The sequence below is a fragment of the Danio rerio genome, chromosome 6 (assembly GCF_052040795.2).
Source record: "Danio rerio strain M-AB ecotype USA chromosome 6, GRCz13ab, whole genome shotgun sequence".
In the NCBI taxonomy this organism is placed as follows: domain Eukaryota; kingdom Metazoa; phylum Chordata; class Actinopteri; order Cypriniformes; family Danionidae; genus Danio; species Danio rerio.
Genome location: NC_141026.1, coordinates 41214972 through 41235366, shown reverse-complemented (window position 1 = coordinate 41235366; position 20395 = coordinate 41214972). Strand labels below are relative to the sequence as shown.

Here is a 20395-nt window from a genome sequence, read left to right as displayed (position 1 = left end):
GTAATAGTCCAACACTGAGGCTGTGCAGATCCTCCCATTCCCTTGGTGATTGAGTATTGAAATAAGCTGTCCAAGACTCTTCATGCTTTTCCTTCCCTCAGAGCTATAATATATTACTTACCGTAAAAGTCTTGACACCTAAAAAAAATCCATACTTGGACTGCATGTGTGCCACTAGAAAACTGTTTTTGTAACATTCTAGAGCCATCTTCATGTTTTTGAGCCTCGTTTGTTTCTCAAGGTGTTTTTCACATAAGTGCTTTATTGGATGGAGTTTATGGGCTGCTTAAGGGTGGGATGCTTGTTGCATTCTTTTGTGAGGTCATTTTGTGCTGTTGGTCCATGTTTTCCCAGCTGCCTTAACTGAACTCCCTTGCCTGTAACCGTTATGTGGGCTATTTTATTCTTACAGAACTACTGCAGCACATATCGTCAGGTTTCTTTATTTCGAGTGAAATGAGTTGATCTGTTATAACATTTCCTCATAACATCCTTGACACTCGAGATGGACTGTGGCAATGCTCTTATAAAAGTGAATGCAACAACAGTGCTTCCACATGAAAATGTTCCAGTGCTCTGTCAATTAAACACACTCTGGTGCTGTTGTGAATCAGATTTGATGAGAACAATGTTTTTGACGTCCTGATGGCTTTGATAAAACGTAATGGCTCTGTGGTCTGCTGATATGGTTAACACAACCAGTGCTGGGTGGATGGCATGTAGTTGTATTTTACAGATTACCTTTTGAAGGTTATGATTTAGTTGACTTATTTTAATCGAATTTGGGGCTATATGCACACAGACTTTTAATTTCAGCCAGCCTCGACGCTTTCGGTGAACTATCCATTATGGGGGGCACTCCCTAGATCATGGAGTAGTCGGGTTTTTTTTTTTTTGAGCTCCTCTCGTCACTATGTTTGAAATGTTTTCATAAGTAAAGTACTGTTAGTCCTCTTTATAATCGATTGTGGCTTCTTTGTAAGGTAGTTAACGTCAGGTGTACTGAGCTCACTGTGAAGTTGAAGTAAAAATTTCATTACTTTATGGATTCTTTCATCAGCTGAAAATGGCATCTAGAAAACTTCAAAAGGGGGGCTATCTTTCCATTATAAAATTGCCACGTTTAAGGTCTGATCTCTTTAAAAAAAATTATAATAAATAAATTTTAAAAACATGTTCATTGTCTGATAGATATACGATATCAGACCGGATAAGAAGTTCTGCATTAAATTCAATTCCCCCCTGCCATGTCTATAAATTATGATAGTTTATTTTACTCGAGTATCTTCAATTGAGTTTTTGCTTTCGCCTGCTGATACTGACAGCACTAGCAGTTAAGCGGTCTTTGTGTTTTATGCTTGAACAACTAAATGAATGCTTCTATTTACCTGAATCTATTGTAATTATATTACAACATCGATGCTGTCAAAGGAACCTTATGGAGCTGAAAAGTCACATTAAACTTTCACTGAAATTTAATCTTTGGTTGAAAAACATTAGCTGTGCATATACCCCATTCAGAAATAAGTAGAAATTCAGTATTTAGGAAATTTAAATCATGATATGACATGCTGTAAGATTTTTAGAAATAAATGTTAAAGTAGGATGATTAAACTATAAATTATTTATGTGAATATGAAATCTTGTCCATAACCATAAACGGGCTATTGTAATCTCATTTGTAATGTGCTTCATTTTTGCATTACATGAACTGTATGCTAACCACAGCACAGCTTACATCTTATAGTTCACCTCTGTTTTATTTATTATTTTTTTAAATATGCTTTGTTTCCAAAGTTGAAACAAAAGCTGTTTGTTTATGGGAAATTTAGGACAAATTTGTCTTTTTTTGTTTCTGAAACGTATCCTCATGCCATAATCTTGTCCATCTTGTCTTACTGTTTGCCCGTTTGGTCTCTCACAACAAATCAGGGGCGTAGCAAGTAGGGGGGCACAGGGGGATATGTCCTCCTCCCTTTTAGAGTTAGACCATTTAGAAACAAGCGATTAAGAATATAAAATCTCAGTTTTAAAATGTCCTCTATGCCCCTGCAACCAATGATATTTTTGAGCCAATAGCTAGACTGTACAATAGGGCTTGTAAGATCCACAATAGACTTTCTGGTTGGACACATCACTGTTTTGCTCCATCACTCTCTAATGCTTTATCAATTCAAAATGACTTTATGAACACAGGGATTAAACTGAGTTATCAAATTTTAAATAGTGCTACCTCAGCAGCCCTTTGTGCTTTGGTACCAAATTTAACACAAGGACTGATCGTTCCACCAGATCTGCAATAAACGAATATTTGCCATTAGCAGCTTTTAAAAACCGCTATGGACAGAGATCTTTCTTTTATGTATTCACAAAAGCCTGGAATGAGATCACACATCATCTAAAAACAACACTGAGACTTTTTTTAAAAATCCCATACTCCTCATCTGATGGTCAACTATCGCTGTAGCCACTCAGTTGAGTAGCCTGCTTCCCTCTATTTTGTATGTTTGGTGATTGTTTGTACTGTTCTCATGTGTTAAGGGATGAGATGGCAAGTGTGTCTGTATGTTTTTATGTTATCAGCATTAATTCTGAGTCAGGCTCAATTACCTTTTATTATTTCCTGTTTAAAAAGATTATAAATAAAAGTTATAGAAAAAAAAATCAGATGAGGCTTATTAATGTTTTGATTTTTTTTTTTTTTTTTTTTTTTTAGAAAAGAAGAAATGTACAAAATAAATGAGGAATTAATCTGTAAGAGTCTGGAATACAAGTACATATGATTACAAACTGTTAAGAACAAGAAGTGAAAATAAAAAATAGAAATGGGGAAAAAGAAAACAAAGGAGAAGTTCGAAATTAAATAAGAAACACAGACAGCATCAAAAACTAACTTACTGGAAGCATAATATTTTCATAAGTTTCTAATAACTTGCGGACTTTTTTGTTGTTCGATGAACATAATTTTAAGCACGAATCAACTGAAATTTAAAAATGGGCAAATGAGGGAGAGGATTTAAGAAAATTCTGTTTGTGAATAAAGGATTTTGCATATAAAATAAAAAAAATACATATCTTTATTTTTATTTCTGGGACTAGAACAATAACAATATCTTTCAATTAGAAGATTTGGTTTGTTGATTGTGATTTCTTCAAATAATTATGAAAATCCGACCAAAACTTTCTGAGATTGTACATGTAACAAGTCAAAGTTTTTTCGCTTTCCTGACAGAAAGAACAAGTATCTGCAATCCCAGATAGCAAAATACACTCGGGCCAGTTCCGGCTAGATTGTCGCCTGCCGGAGACTAACCCCTCGGCCCAACTTCGGCTGCCGGACTCGGGCCGGATGCCTGTGGACTCACTGCCCGATTCCGGCCCGAATCAAGCGGGCCAGATGCGGCGGCCGTAAGCGAGCCGACGCTGCGCATCCGCGGCGGAATCGGCGCGAGGGTAATGTGCGCTGCGGCCCGGAGCTGGCGCGACTCCGTATTTAAACACCTTATAAAACCTTTTGGTATTACATTGGTACTTGATATATGGTATTACAACCATTTGAATTTATATAACAGCAAACACAGGCTATAATGTAAACACAAAGTGTAAGCACTGCGTTTAACCTTTGAATAAAGTGCAAACTGCATACATATTCTGTAACGAAAATAATCAGACAAATGACAAAATAAATAAATGTTAAACGTTTATTGATTGCATGAAAAAAATAGTACTAAAATTTTATAAATAATTTTGTAGTGCACAAGAATATCAATATAAAAACAACAATAAAACAACACATTAAAGACACACAGAAAGATTTAAACAAAAACTCTAAAAATTACACACAAACACAGATGTTTTTTAAAACAACCCTGTTTTCCCAATAGACTTGAATTAAAAATTTGTAAAAAAACAGCTAAATTTTATATAAACCTAAATATAGAAACCAATTTAAGATATAGCAAGAAACATCTTAAAAATACCAATGACAATCCGTAAAATATCCAAGTCAAACTTGTAAAAAGTACTGCAGAATTCTGAAGAAACATCTTGAAACATTTTTTAATAAAACATTAAAATAATAATAAACAAACAAACATATACACACATATATATATATATATATATATATATATATATATATATATATATATATATATATAAAATTGCAGAAGTATAAAGTCAAACTTTTTTTTTAAATAAACTTGAACAAAGCATTTCATATATATACACGTCTTGTGCAATTTTTTATTTATAATTTTATTTGTATTACGTTTATTAAAAATGTATCAAGATGTTTCTTTAGAATTTGGCGCACACACATACATACCATACATCTATATACACACACACACACACACACACACACACACACACACATATAAATGCAAATGAAAGAAACAAATTGTTCAAGTATCAGGGAACATCCTAATACACTTAAAATGTTGTTTAAAAAAATAAAACAAAATAGTGATGTAGACATTTGACACATTAGCTTTCTCTTCTTTCTTCCTCCATCCCTGTCAGGGGCAAGTTGTAGCTACCTTGTAATGCATTTTTCCACTTCTTTATCAGTGGCGTGGTATGGACATTTGTCCTCACTCCATCTGTGATTAAAAGATAAACAGATAATTAGTAGTGAACAAGTACTAATGTAAAAAAAAAAGAAAAAATTAGGAAAAAAGTAGGCTACCTACGAAGCAAAAAAAAAAAACAATAAAAAAGAACAAATAAACTTAAAACACTTTGAAATTAGCAAGAGCTTGAACTTACCAGTTTCTTCATTTGTTCGGGCTGCTCCTTTAGTTGATTTTCAAGCTTTTCCAAATCAAATTGGCTAAAGGAAGGTCAAATGTGTTTACATCTGGAATTTCATCACATCTGTTTTGGTTTTGTGAGAATCAGGCCCAGCTGCTGCTTTATGACGTTGCATGATTTTAAAACTTCAGTCAGTCGTGCTAAAAAAGAAAAATAACAGATTAGTATAAATCAACCTGTAGCTTATTCTCATACAACTTCTGTAAATACAACAGTGGGCTAGACACTGCTGATATTCTCTAGTTGATCTTTACTGTCTAGCTGCATTAAACCTTAACAAATTTAGGTCCCGTTTACACTAATGCGTTTTAGTTTGAAAACGCATAAGTTTTGCTACGGTTACGCCAACCGTCCACACTACGCCGGAGTTCTCGAGCGCCGAAAACGGAGCGTTTCGAAAACGCTGGAGAGGCCGTTTTCATTTTGAAACGCTGCTGCTCCGTCTCAGTGTGGATGATGGAAAACGGAGACATCTGAAAACGGAGGCGGGGCTGCAGACGTTCGCCTCTCTGATTGGGGCTTTTCCTGAATATTAAGTAGCCTAACACACAGTTCAGTCCTGAATCTTCTCCGTGTAAGTTCAGACTTCGCAAGTTTGATCAAGGCTGCAGTCTCTTCTTCTCAGTTTGATATGGAAAAGCAGACTATACCGAGGACACGGGTAAATCTTCAAAGGGAACAGTGTACTTTATAACTTCATTCACATCACCCTGGCTTCGTTGTTTCACTTTCTCAACAATAAAATGTAAACATGATTTAAGGAACTGCCTATTTTCATTTTAATATTAGCAACTTAGACAGCAGACATGTTGAGGCGCCGTGCTGTATAAGATGAGCGTCATCTTCACTGTCTGGATATTTATAACAAAACGGAGCCGATAACAACTGCCTCCTTTCAATTTCAGTGAAAATACGAAACATCCCCTCTCTTTTGCTGAGTATCAGTTTTAAGAATCGATAATGGCCATTTTAAAAGTATAACATACAATAAGTTTATACATTATAGGAAATAAAGGCAAGCGATAAGTCAATATACAGAATGTACGTGCTTACATTAATCATTAACTTATCTTTGCGCTCAGCCAAAACACGTTACCCGAGAACAAGTAATAGATTCCAATGCCCAAAGTCAGGGAATATGTCGTTAGATAAAGACAACAAGATGAATGAAATATCCCGTTTAATAAATATAGTGAGATTAGATCCAGCGGGAGATGCTTGATGAGAAGTCCGACTAGCAGAGCTCTCATCTGGGTACATGGGCTGCAGCGCTTGCCCGAGAGCGTCTGTGTGGTCACGTGATGTGCGTTTTCAGCGTTTTGGTGTGGACGGAGAGCAGTTCAGAAACGCTGGGTAAAACGCGAGTGTGGACGCGGATCGTTTTCATTCTAAAACGCCGTTTTAAAACTAAAACGTACTAGTGTAAACGGGGCCTCAGTGATGTCTTCAATTCTTACAAAGACATCACGAGATGCAATGAGTTCTGTCTTGATCTCAAACTGCACTAGAACAAAGACTGTAAATGTTCATAGGTGTACTGCAGGAGTGTCCAAACTTTTTGGGCCGAGGGCCAGATGCAAAAAAACAAACGTTGTCGCGGGCCAAATTTTACATACATCACACAGACACATGTATATGTATATATATATATATTTTCCCCAATTTCTGTTTAACGGAGAGTTAAACATTTTTTCCACACATTTCTAAACATATTAGTTTTAGTAACTTATTTCTAATAACTGATTTATTTTATCTTTGCCATGATGACAGTAAATAATATTTGACTAGATATTTTTCAAGACACTTCTATACAGCTTAAAGTGACATTTAAAGGCTTAACTAGGTTAATCAAGTTAACTAGTCAAGTTAAGGTAATTAGGCAAGTTATTTTATAACAATGGTATGTTCTGAAGACTTAAGGGGCTAATAATTTTGACCTTAAAATGGTTCATGAAAAAATTTAAACCGCTTTTTATTCTAGCCGAAATAAAACATAAGTCTTTCTCCAAAAGTAAAAATATTATCAGACATACTGTAAAATGTTCTTGCTCTGTTAAACATCATTTGGGAAATATTTAAAAAAGAAGAAATAAATCAATGAGGGGCTAATAATTCAGACTTCAACTGTGTGTAGATAGACAGAGAGACAGACAGACAGACAGACAGACAGACAGACAGATAGATAGATCATAACAAAAACTGCTGCTTAATTGAATGCATGTAATAGCGACACCCGGTGGTTATTTATTGAATTACGTTCATTTTTGTATAGCGGGCCAGATTCTATTGATATTTATAAAAAGCCTTGTAGTTTGGACACGCCTGGTGTACTGGAATGTACAGTATCTGTGCATCTTCATGGTGGTCTTAAGATTTCTGCCATAGTCATTGATGGTGATGGTACTTGTGGTGCTGCATTGATTTCTGAAATCTTCATACCTGCCTTTTATCCAGCCTCTTTGTTCCAAGTAATTTTTCTTCATCATGGTATAGATGTGTCTATACTGTCCCTTAATCAGATACATTTACAAAACAAAACATCACTTTAGTATAGTGCCAGGGCAAAACTCAAAGGTTGTAATAGATCAATGACATAATGTTGACAGTATGTGTTTAAAATAATTGCAAACAAACCTGTTCTGTCTTTAGATGTATGACAGGCGATCATCGTCCTCATCTGTCTACCAGTCAGAAATCACAGTTGCGTGTGGATGTTTGAGTCGAGCTTCCTCATATGCATCTATAATAAAACATCACATTGTTGTTAACCTCCCGTATAGAAAAGTTCAAATCCTGAAATACTATCAAAGTTAATTAATGCATATAATACCTATAGTGTAAATAATCAGTACACAGAAGGTTGCACAAGATTTATTCGGAGATTCATGCAGAGTGACAGCCTTATGAATCTGAGACATAGATTTGTAAGATGGCCAAGCACATGCATTATTCTGTACCCATGAAGATTAACCTACCTTTGTGAAAAATGTTTGATGATGATAGCCAATAACAATAAACCATTTCAGCTGTTTGTGAAGCAATTAGTAATGTAATGTCTGAAAAGCTCAATCTATGTTGAAAATATATCAGCAGTTTACAGCTTATAATGGACTTTTAGCACACAACTATAACATGCCTATTCACGTTCAAAAGAGTGTGCCATTGACTTCTTTGGTCGTGATGTGCTGCAAAATGATCTCACTAACCTTTGTTAAACAAGAACAATAAGACTTAACCAACAAATATTGTTACCCATTCATTTAAATCACAATTTATCACTGTCAATAACATAAAAAAACCCCAAAAAAAAAACATCAAAATCTGCTTTAAGACGTTCAGTTTTACATTAACTGACCATTACGGCTTGAACAAAAGATATAATTGATTCACATAGGCTAACACATATGAATTAAAGTGCATAGTAATATATTTCTCTTGGATAATTTAAAGAGAATAGTAAACAGTCGAGTTTCGATCATTTTTCGTGACTAACTGCATAAACAAGATAAACAATAATATTTTATTAATCCAAAACGATTAGTTTTTATTTACACATAATCACAGAATTAATACTGTTGGATAAGTATACGCCTGTACAATGATTTTTTCAACATCCACGGTACTTTATAATGTTAAATCAGGAAAAAAACACGTTTTGCCATGTTAGCGTTATTGGATTCGTCTACAGAAACTTTCTTTAACGCAAAGTTAGCATACACACAAATTCGTTTCATGTTTCTTTAAAATAATTAAAATAGTTTTCAGTTACTAAGTTACACACGTTACAATCTAACATTGTGTAAAAGGAAAAGGAACTTTCAGACGTGTTTGTAACTGTTAGCGTTAGCATACATTAGCTCCAGTCGTGTTTCTTAAAGCAAGTTACATTTCGTATCAAACTGTTTTAAATTACTAAACGCTGTTACAACCAAACACCGTGGAAATGTTTTAAGCTCTAAATTCGCTAATTATACAGAACACAAGCAGTAAAAAGCTTACCTTTCTAACCGGAATCCACGTGAATCTTTGGCTGTTTCTCAATATGCGTTCTTCAGCGGTCTTGCGTCCTCGTGTTCTCGTGAAACGTCATCATCAGCTGCCTAAGTTCAGTTCCAATACTCAAGACCGCAAGTACGGAGGACGCGTGAAACTTCCCGGATGTGTTCTTGATATCGAGGACGCACCAATGCAGACTTCAGCAGCGAGCTCGCTCTGGAAGTCCCAGAAGTCATTGCGACTGGAGGTGGAAAGCGCAGCATTTTATTTAGATTTATTATTAAAGTTCAGAGATATCACTTATTTACCTCAGGAGTTTCCCTAAATGAAACGGTGTAAGTAAACATTAACATCAACATCTTAATAAAGGAATAAACACATTAAGGGTGTTTGGTTGATGAAATTCGTATTAAAATTTGTTTTATTTATATTGTGCAGAGTACATTTATAATGTTTTTATGCAAAGTATATATTTTGAAGAAGGGGGAAACAATAAATCGTTGTATGAAGGCTGTAATGTTTAAATAATTTCCATTTAAAACGCGTGAAGGTCACATGACCATCAGGAAGAACGCAGCATCCCATTTCTCAAAGGACGCGTTCTCTGCCCTCGCGGTCTCCTGAGTTCGTTCTTCCGAGGACACCTGGCAAGACCGCACTCTACAAGAACGCAAGTCCATTCTCTGCGTTCTTGGAATTGAGAAACAGCCTTAGAAAAACCAAACTTTTTCTTCTTGTGATCTTCGTGCCATAGTGGTTGACAACCAGCTTTTTGGAGCATTACCGCCACCGTCTGGATTGGAGTTTGGATCAGGAGTTTAGTAATGCATGTGTTTATTATGAAACCAACTTCTGCTTTAAAAAAAACAGTCAGCACAGGAGCGTGCTATCTCAAAAATAAGCGAATTTTACATAGTTTTTCTCTAGATGACATGTATAATCTATTTATAAATAATATTGTTTTGTTTGCGTCTAAACATTGCGACCATCCACACTAAATATTCTTTTTTTTTTTTTTTTTGCTATCGTACCATGAATATTTTCTCAAATTATCATTAAACGTGGAGCTAACAGATTACTAGATAAAATAAGAACTTAATCGGTTGCCATCAGCCGAGTCCTTGCTAGAAGCGGCCAGGATATGGTAGACCGGAATCGGGCCAGTGCTTTACAGCCGCATCACAACCGCATGTGCGCGAGCGAGCTGCGGGCCGCACTCGGCCCGGATAACACTCGCCGATGCCGAGTCGGAGCCGGAGGCGCCGGAGGGCAGCCGAGCTCGGGCCGATTACTGCCTGCTATCTGGGATATCAGTAAATTTAAAGATGAATGTATTGAGGGTGAATGAATTTCTTTTGCTTTGTTTGGGATTACACATTTATATGGGAGAAGCCATGTTTTTTTCCAATCAATATCTTGTATTATTGCTAAACCAATATGATTTCCCTCTTGAAGCGATTAGATTTTTATTTTTATTATTTTTTTTGGAGAATTTGAAGAATAAGTTTGTTGTTGCATTGTTTATCATATATACTAATACCTTCTAATAATAAACCAGGTTCTATGGTTATTTTATTTGTATAGTACACACGAATTTTTGTCAAATGTATTCAATCTTTTGGGTTAGTGTTAAACGATGACGTTGGATTTGTTTGTGCGCGCCATTGTTCTGTCGCCTGCTCGTTTAAGCGCGATCTCGGTAAAGTGTGATTTTGTGTCCGTTATGAGATTAATCCTTCAGAAAGCGATTACTTATGGTTGGTTCTGTAGTCGTAGTTAGTGGTTTTCCTAGTCAAATGAAAAAGTAACTTACTAACCATTTTATAAAGATGGTTTCAATAGCTAGCTTGTTGGACGTTAATGAATATGCTAGGCGACTAACGTTCATTTTAGCCATGGAGTGTAAAAATTTTTATCACCCTCACAATTCGTGTTTTTTTTTTTTTTTTTTTTTTTTTTTACTTTTTTTAGGTAAATTATTTTTTTAAGAGTTTAACCAGTGCCCATAGAATACAGGGAGGCATTTAAAGACTTGCTTGTGAGGCCAAAAGCAGGTATGTGACATTGAGTCTTGTGTGTTTTCAGCCTCTCGTGACAGATGCAGAGCTGTATGTGTTTAGTGTCTTATGTGCTGTGTCAGTTGCATGTAGCCTATGTGTGTGTTGTTTTTGTTGCCTGCTGAACGACAGTTGGTGTTTAACTGGTGGTCTTCTTTAAAACTAGCCCAAAATCAAATATGTAGTGAACAAATATTTATTTATTCCTATATAAGACTATTAATGTAGCATTTCCAGTTTTTCCACTTATTAGCTGTGTGTGTGTGTGTTCACTTGGCTTGTGGTGTGTGCAGTCAGATTTTAAAAACAATTAACATAAAATTAGTCATAAAGTTCGTATGACTACATTGACTGTAATTCTGCAGTGTCTGAGTATGATGATAATGCAGTCATAAAAAGTTAGGTAAAGCAACAAATTGTAATTAATGTAGGTCAATTTTAGGTCATTAGGTTAATTTGAGTACTTTTCTAAACTGTAATGAAATGACAATCGTTATTTTAGAGCTAAATTCATTTGTCATACAGAAATTATTTTTCTTAATTTCTTAATTATTAAACTATTGTTACACTGAATTACTGCAAATCATGCTATAAATATATTATAACCGCTGTTTTGCTTAGAAAACGTTGTAAAGCGGTACATTTTAAAACATAATCTACAAATGAAACCTGTATTATAGTTATCATTCATTCATTCTTTTCTTTTTGGCTTAGTCCCTTTATTGGTCTGGGGTCTCCACAGCGGAATGAACTGCCAACTTATCCAGCATATGTTTTACGCAGCGGATGCCCTTCCAGCTGCAACCCATCTCTGGAAAAATTCTAGTCATCATTTGATCAAAGCTTTTTTTAACAACTCTTTTGTCAATTGACCCTTTTACAAATTAATGAAATGTGTAATTTTTTGGACAAACAATTTAAATATATTTTGAGAAAATTAGCTTTCAAATTTAGAAAAGTGTGGAGGTTTTAAACATGTTGTGCTATATTAAATATTCCTTTTTTTATGTGCTGCAAAGTTTTAATTTTTCTTTTTTGCACTTCAGTGAAATTATTATTAATTATTATAATCAGATGAATATTTTATGCATTTTTATTAGTCACTTTTAATTTATTAATTAGCTTTCATATAGATGGATCAATTGCAAATTAAATTCTCTCTTTCTCTATATGTTTGTGTTTATAAAACAATAATAACTTGTGATTAAATCATCTCTTGAACTGCATCTCAATCATCACAAGTACTGCAGTAGACCCACAGGACTCCTCATGGACTCACGAACAGAAAGCAGTCAAGTTTAGTGAAGGAAAAATCATGGTTTGAGGTTACATGTGAGAGATCTGCAGAGTGGATGGCAACATCTACAGCCTGAGGTATCAAGACACTTGTGCTATGCTGGCCAACCCAGTCACCAGACATAAACATTATTGAGCATGTCTGGGGTAAAATGGAAGATGAATCTAAAGAATCCCTCTTGCCCCTTACATGCACACTAATGTAATGCCCAGATATATTTAAATAAATATGTGTGTGTGGATTTTTCTACCTCAAAAATACTTCATTCCACAGATCTTCAATAATACATTTGCATATAGCCTTCTAAGCCTTCTTCTTCCCTTGCAGCTTTCCCCTTGTCCATTATAAACTTCATTATGAATTGAATATTATTCATGGACAAGTTTTTTTTGCGTGTGTGTGGTTTCATGTGCTCCACAGTAACTTATTGAGTACACCCACACATGCAGATGCGAGGCGAGTGCTGCACGGACTGAGCGGATGTAAAGAAGCAAGAACAGATGCTTTGTTGTCTTATTCTGCCAATGAAAGATGGAGATGAGGAGAAACAGAGGGCCAAACGCTGCTGTCCTGGGAACTTAAGGTGCATGTGTGTGTTTGTGTGTGTGAGAGAGAAGGCTCCCACTGGGTGTGCAGGGCTGGAGTGCCAGAGAAGAGGAAGGGTCTGACGTAACCCTGCCAAAAACAGCTGCGAGTCGGAGGAGGGCGTTACATTAGTGTGCATGTGAGGGGCAAGAGACTGTCAGAGGGAGGACACCCGAGAGACGCCGAGAGGGACACTTTGGAAGTGGGAGAGAATGCGTGGAAAAGAAGGTTGGAGAGACATGTTTCTGTGTAGGAACCGGACGCTGAGACGTTGAGGAACAAGGAGCAACCTGGACTGGAGGTTAAGGAAAGCAGGGGCTAAGAAAGTAAGAGGAGAAGGAAAGAAGATCTCAGGAAGAATAAAGCAGGAGAAGAATAATGGGGTGTATCTTCAGCAAGCAGCAGTGGGAAAAAGAGACAAGTTCTCAACCCTCAGACCCCCCAAAAACACGAGACCATGCTGAGGATGCAGAGATCCTCAGTTTGACAGAGGTATGAGTGTGTGTGTGTGCGTGCACGTGGGGTCATGTATAGGTGAGAAGACCTCCAGGGAATGATTACACAGAATCTCCTTCACTGTTTATATTTTTATGCTGTGAATAATTCTAGATTTGCCATATTTACAGTCAGGTGTGTTCAAATAGGGGTCTGTTGGCCTTTAATATTTTTATATGATATTTCTTGATATTTTTTTCCCATAATTTCTGTTTAATGGAGAGAAGATTTTTTTCAACACATTCCTAAACATATTAGTTTGAATAACTCATTTCTTATAACTGATTTATTTTATCTTTGCATGATGACAGTGCATAATATTTGACTAGATATTTTTCAAGACACTTCTATACAGCTTAAAGTGACATTTAAAGTCTTAACTATGTTAATTAGGTTAACTAGGCAGATTAGGGTAATTAGGCAAGTTATTGTATAACGATGGTTTGTTCTGTAGACCATCAAAAACAATATACAGCTTTAAGGGGCTAATAATTTTGACATTAAAATGGTTTTTAAAAAAATTAAAACTGCTTTTAATCTAGCTAAAATAAAACAAATAAGACATTCTCCAGAAGAAAAAATATTATCAGACATACTGTGAAAATTTTTAAAGAAAAAAATTCAACTGTATGCAAAACAGTATTTTTCAGTATTTATTAATTTGTGAGGAGTTATTTTATATATGAATTATTTTTAGATTTCATAGAAGTATGTAGAAGAGTTTAGAATGTCTACACTACAGTAAGGTTTGGATTGGGTTGTGTCACACACTAACAAACTATTGTAGTTTAATATAAATGAAATGTACATGCTAATATGAAATACATGTATATTTAATTTATCAATTAATGGGAAATTAAGTGTTCATTGTTAGAATGTAATATTGGTTTTATAAAAACATCTAAAAATATTAAAAATGATCCTAATTTTATACAGCTTAAAATTATGCTAGAAATATTAGTTTATATTTATAAATGATGTATTTAAAATGCCATTTGCACACACATCTGTTTTAAGAGGCCACTTGAAAATTTGCGGTTTGTTTATGCTGTACGTTTTTGTAGAATAGTTATTTTTACAATATTTATTATTTTCTTGTTTGTTATGATGTCTATTATTATGAAGTTTTATGCAAGTTTTAACATAGAAAATGTTTCTGATATGAAAGTATATTTTAGGTATAAAAACTTCTAAATGCCATCAAAAATTTTCCTCGAAAATGAGCGTTTTTGTCAGGCTTCTGTGTGTATGTTCAGTAATGTCACTTTTAAGACAAAGAATAAGTCATTTTCCTTGTCTTTAAAGTGAAATATCTCAAGGCTGAGAAAAATGTTCATTTTCAACAGCACTTAGAGGTTTTTGCATCTGAACTCTGCATATGTTGTTGTTTCTGCTTGAGATACAGTTTAATATATCCTTTGGCCAGTTGTAAATTGAACGTGTCTGGCTTCCGGTGGCATCGGCTTCCAGTTATTTTTAGCTCTACAAAGCAGCACATTTCATGGCTTAAAATTATACACCAGTATTTCCTCTTACATACTATTATCATGTAATGTTTTGATTATAATCAAACTGGTTTATAACACAGTTTTATTACTATTGCCTTTTGTTAATCTCTTGTTTGTTTCCTTAAAAGAAATGAATGGAAATCTCACACAATCACAGAAAACAACTTAATTCTGCTTCAAAATAAAAGTGATATAGAGCAACTGAAATATGAAGTGCACATAAAGCTATTTTTCACAGCAGGATGAATATAATCTAAAGGGATATTTCTGTCAGGGAGGATTCCTTCACACACAAACACTCGCTCACAATCACACTTCCATGTCCATCATTGGGCGACAGCTTGACTCTTTGGGGTCAGACAGCTTAAGTATGTTATGTGGCTTTTTAAAAACTAGCCCATAGAATGGAAGATGAACCTCCTCAGAGATCAGAATGCACCTAAATAGAATATTTCCACTCCACATAACGTGTTTTTAGCAAGTGACAAACGCTTGCAGAGCTCTTGACATAAAAAAAGACTAAAATATTTTCCATAACCACTGGCAAATCACTGCCATGCAAGCATAGACACAAACACATACGTTTCCTAGGGATCCTGTGGTCAGAAAGTCTGGTTAAAAATAGACAGAGGAATTCTGGGACGCTGGAGGCAATACCTCGGCCTTCACGTGCCACCTGCTCCTGTGTATAACTGACTGTAAGAGAGTTACTATAGGCACCAAAAATTTTTTTCAAAAAATGTTCTTCAGATAAACCGTTTATTTCCCTCTTTCTCCCTGTCATACAGCCTTGACACTGGAGGAATTCTCATAATCTAAACAGAGAGTTCATTTTGCACTCTTCAACACAGCAGTATTGAGAAGACATGAGGAGAAAGCTGTCTGTGTCTGTGTGTGTTGGAAATGTGGAGGGAAATGCTTGATCCATGAGCCAAACTTTGGCTGCTGAAAGCGAGAGAGAAAGAATGAAGGGTGGAGAGCTGAAGAAGTGCTTATCGGGAGCCATGTTTAAAAAAAAAAAAGAAAGAAAAGACCCGTAGTTTATGCTTTATGAATGTTTTACATGTGACACCTGGCTCTGACAGGCTCACACTGTATGTAAACAAACTCTAGGAATGGTACTTTTGAAGTAGGAGATGAGTGAACAGCTGTAAATGTTATTTATAAAACATCATAAGTGTCTATAGAACAGATGTATTTTGCTTAAAACTTTAGACATGTTTTTTTTTTTAAATGTTATAAAATATACTGGAGTTAGTGTCCTAAAATCATAGCCATTGTTTACTTCCCATTTCCACCCTGTAGGTGGCAGCATTGTCTAATAGATAAAACTTTTAACAGTCTGAGACAAACCTAACCACGTGTAATGAAGGCCCACATGTTACCTTTCACACATTTTGAGTCAGTTCGATTTTTTATTAAAAACTTGTTTCCAGCAAACACATTAATTTGATTAAAAGTGGCAGTGAATACTTTAACCATGTTTAAAAAATATGCAAAAAAATGTTTAACAAAGTAAATACTTTTAACTTTACACAAAACTTAGTTTTGTTGAAACATTTGTACACGTTTAAAGCAGTGAAATCAAGCAAATATACTTTAGGAATATTAAAAATCCCAACAATTTCTAAAAGTCTAAGTTTACTTTTTACTTTTATGAAATATTCCACACAATTAATGATTTATAAAAGTAATAATTAGGGATGCTCCGATTGACCGGATGGAGATCAGTATCAGCCGAGAATCACATTTAATGACTTGATCGGTACTCACTGATCTGGCTGATCTCATGAACCTATCTCAAGTTTAATGTTTATTATATCTGCGTGAATGTATCCCCACCCTCAATCATAGAGAAGTCCATCAGGTAAAGATTTAGTTTTAGAAATAAAATAGTTTATATATCATTTTTTAGTTGTGAATTCATTTTAAGAAAACAAATCATTTAAAACGTTTTACAAGATGCTTTACATGTTGTTGTTATTATTATTATTATTATTATTTTGCATTACAAACTTTAGAAAAGGAGCGATTGAATGATATAAGAAAAAACAGCAAAATTAATCATTTAAAAATAAATTAAAGTACAAAAGGTGCTGGAATTGCTTAGGGCCCCAAATCACTAAATCCACCCCTGCTTATTGTAGTTTACCTATTGCAATCAACAGTACTTTATATGCCTATTTCCGTTTAGTAAAGAAGTAATGGATTTATAGGTTTGCATTTTAACTTGTTATGCATTAAATATGTGCACCAAATCTTGATAGAGACATGTTGAATTCTTTTTCGATCATTTGCAATATTTCCAAATATCATTGTTAGTTATTTTTCTTTCCATTTTTTTTTTTTTTTTTTTAATCTGCGCTCTCTATTATTTTCTGTAAAGCTGCTTCTGACCATGACATGTTCACATCTAGATGGTTATAAGAGACATGTTTAAGGGATTATATGCAGGATACGTATTATACTTAGAGGGAAAATGTGCTTTATGCATTATGAAGCATCAGAATCGGTACTCTATCGGCCGATCATTATGACAAAGAATCAGTACTCGATATCAGTTGCAAAAATCCTGATCGGAGCATCCCTACTACTAATAATAAAACAATATAATATAGTATGATATAATCACCAATGAATCCCGAAAAAACACAAAGTATTGATCAAGACCATCACATTTCAATAATATTAAGATAATAATCTGCATAAAAATTCAGCTTTACCATGAGAGATATAATTTAGAGCCATTTCCCCCCCCTTTATAAATGCAGCTTAATGGCTAAAAAGAACAAGGATTTTTTCAACACTTTTGAACTAGTGCATATTCAAATCTTTTGCACATTTTTTAAATCATCTAACCATCACAACCATTTCATCAACAACCAACATGCTATAATTTACAACAAACTTTACCTTCTAGTATTTAGTAATTGTGTTTTGTTATATAACACATAAATACAATAGATTTTCATTTGTGAACTACAGTAGATATATTAACAATGAACAACACTTTCAAGCCTTTTTTAGAAACTTTAGTTTAATCTCCTAATCTCAGCATTTACCAATATGTAAACTAACACGAACCTGAATAAATGTGACAACTAATTTAAATTTATTAAATCCTGAGAAAATAAATTGTTAGTTGATTAACTGCGTAAGCAAATAGGACCTTTAACTCACTTTGTTTAAGGCAAGTTCAAGTTTTCATGGGGGAAATGTCAGTTTTGTTGTAGAGAGATCTCACTCGACCACCTTACATAATATCTGCACATTGCGCCATAAACAGTTCCATCATCACAATACTATTCATCAATACAAACATACATGGCCTGCAGTGTGTGAGTGATTGATTGATGCTCTTCATCTGGGAGTGTGTGGACATGTGTGCTCAGTGCGCTTTAATATCAGGCTCATCGCTGGCAGATGTGTTTGGCTTTTGTTCTTGCCAAATGTGCATGCAAGAGTCTCACAATCTAAATGCATTTGTGAATATATATATAAATCTATATATGCTACTGATTAATTTTGATGTTGTTTTTGTGTTTGCGTGCATATGTAGTTAGAGAAAATGGGTTCACACTGCTTTAAGGAGAGGAACTTCAAGAAGAAACTTCACTGTGCTGTTTGCAGACAAACACTCGACAGTCTCGGCATGTACTGCAGAGGTAAAGCAGTCTTTTACTATTTTTACTTTATTTTCTTTGCTTTTTTTTAATATTATTAACTCCTAACTTTAACAGGTTGTCACTTTTAATATAGATTACATAATCACTTTACAAATTTTACATGCTTGTAATTGGATTACATTTTTAGATTACAGTTACTTTTGCATGGATTACCTGATTACACAGTGACACAATGAACATGCATTAATTGATTCTTCCTAATTCCTTTTCTCCTATAGAATTTCCATTTGAGGAAAAAATATCCTGTTATTTTACAGCATTTATTTGTGACTATTAAAAACTTTTTTTTTCATGAATTGTTTTTAAAAGGTGTTGATTTGATAGGGTTTCTCAAAAGCTGTATATAGATTTGTAAAATATTCTAATGAAGAGTTGTAATAAAAAACTATTTAACGTAGGTCTAATTTTCTCTTTAAAAACTTTTAATTTGTCATAACATCTTTGCTTTTTTTATAGTAATTCTTCATTCACACAACTTTTAAAATGTCTGTCAATCCTCTGATCTAACATATTTTCTTAATAGGGATTAAATTGTACTTGCTAGACAAACTACGTGAAATGTAACCTAAAAGTAATCCAGAAATAATCAGAATACAAATCTTTAAATGAGTAATCACGCCTGCTTTTAACTAGGGTTGCACAATGTCGGAAAAATGTTGCATTGCAATGTTTTGTTTTGCCGCGATAACTGACAAAAGTCTTGTTAATCCCAGTTGTAAGAGCAACAAATAATAACTTGACTTCCAGTTGATAATTTGTAAAAGTGGCAGAAGATAGAATTTTTTGATAAATCATCTGTTCCAATCATCACAAATAATGCAGAAGACCTATTGGAACCTGCATGCACCCAAGATTCTCACAGAAAGCAGTCAATTTGGTGAAGGAAACATTATGATTTGGGGTAACATTCAGAGATATGCAGAGTGGATGGCAGCATCAACAGTCTGAGATATCAAGACAATTATGCTGCCCGTTACATTACAAACCACTGGAGAGGGCAAATTCTTCAGCAGGATAGTGCTCCTTCTCATACTTCAACTGCCACATCAACGTTCCTGAAAGCAAAGAAGGTCAAGGTGTTGCAGGATTGGTCAGCCTAGTCACCATGTATGAACATTATTGATCATATTTGGGGTAAGATGAAGGAAGAGGCATTAAAGATGAATCCAAAGAATCTTGATGAACTCTAGGAGTCCTGGAAGAATGCTTTCTTTGCCATTCCAGATGACTTTATTAGTAAGTTATTTAAGTCACTGCGGAGATATATGGATGCAGTTCTCCAAGCTCATAGGAGTCATACACAATATTTATTCATTTTCCACTGCACCATGACTATATTTTATACTGTACATTATTTCTGTTAAGTAACAAGACTTTTGTCTAAGCAAAGTCAGACCTTACTGCTCTAATTATTAATTAATAATCAAGGCATGGTCATATTTTATTTAGGTAAAATAAGCGTAATCTAGAGGTCTTTGCTTTTGATGTAAGCCACTCCTGATACCAAATAATCAAATAGAAGTCATTTATTATTTGTTGTTCCCAAAACTTAGACAAGACTTTTGTCAGGTAGGATATTTTGCGATATGATTATAATTTCACCAGATGATTTGAATATCTCTATTTGGAAAGATCGACTGGGAAGATCAAATCTTTTTCTTTGCGGTGCATCTGCATAAATTATAATAAATTACAAGCAAAAATAAATAAATAAACACTGCTTTATGGCTTTCTGAGAGTCTAACAGTATTCAAGTACAGCAATGGCACAATCAAATGTAAAATAGCATGGTCATCATATAAATAATTAAAAAAACAATAATATCTTTATTTTTTAACCTTTAATAAATCATATAATCCTGCAATGTGACTATTGTGGGTACACACATTGCGATATTGACACTCAAACGATATATTGTTAAGCCCTACATCTAACTAGTGATTTCATCGTGTTTTT

At 34.5% G+C, this 20395-nt stretch overlaps 1 protein-coding gene and 1 long non-coding RNA gene across 5 annotated transcripts in view; one reads left to right on the top strand and one right to left on the bottom strand.

Moving 5' to 3' along the window:
- Positions 1 to 3687: 3687 nt before the first annotated feature.
- On the bottom strand, positions 3688 to 9566 carry LOC137495994 (uncharacterized). Of its 3 annotated transcripts, none has more exons than XR_015493956.1 (6): positions 8815 to 9566; positions 7450 to 7555; positions 7255 to 7325; positions 4771 to 4955; positions 4324 to 4604; positions 3688 to 4046 (listed from the first exon to the last, which is right to left on the bottom strand). It is a non-coding gene; the product is annotated as an uncharacterized LOC137495994 (long non-coding RNA). The 3 variants fall into 3 exon arrangements; XR_015493955.1 differs by having other exon boundaries at positions 4333 to 4604; XR_015493957.2 differs by having other exon boundaries at positions 4333 to 4604; positions 7259 to 7325; positions 8815 to 8877.
- A 3340-nt stretch (positions 9567 to 12906) lies between these two features.
- Positions 12907 to 20395, top strand: part of tns2b (tensin 2b) — a 37087-nt gene continuing 29598 nt past the window's right edge. For both annotated transcript variants that reach the window (XM_087257657.1, XM_087257656.1), the window contains exons 1-2: positions 12907 to 13242; positions 18313 to 18418. In XM_087257657.1, the coding sequence (XP_087113783.1) occupies positions 13129 to 13242; positions 18313 to 18418 (220 nt within the window). In that variant the 5' untranslated portion in view covers positions 12907 to 13128. The remainder of the gene's footprint in view (positions 13243 to 18312; positions 18419 to 20395) is intronic.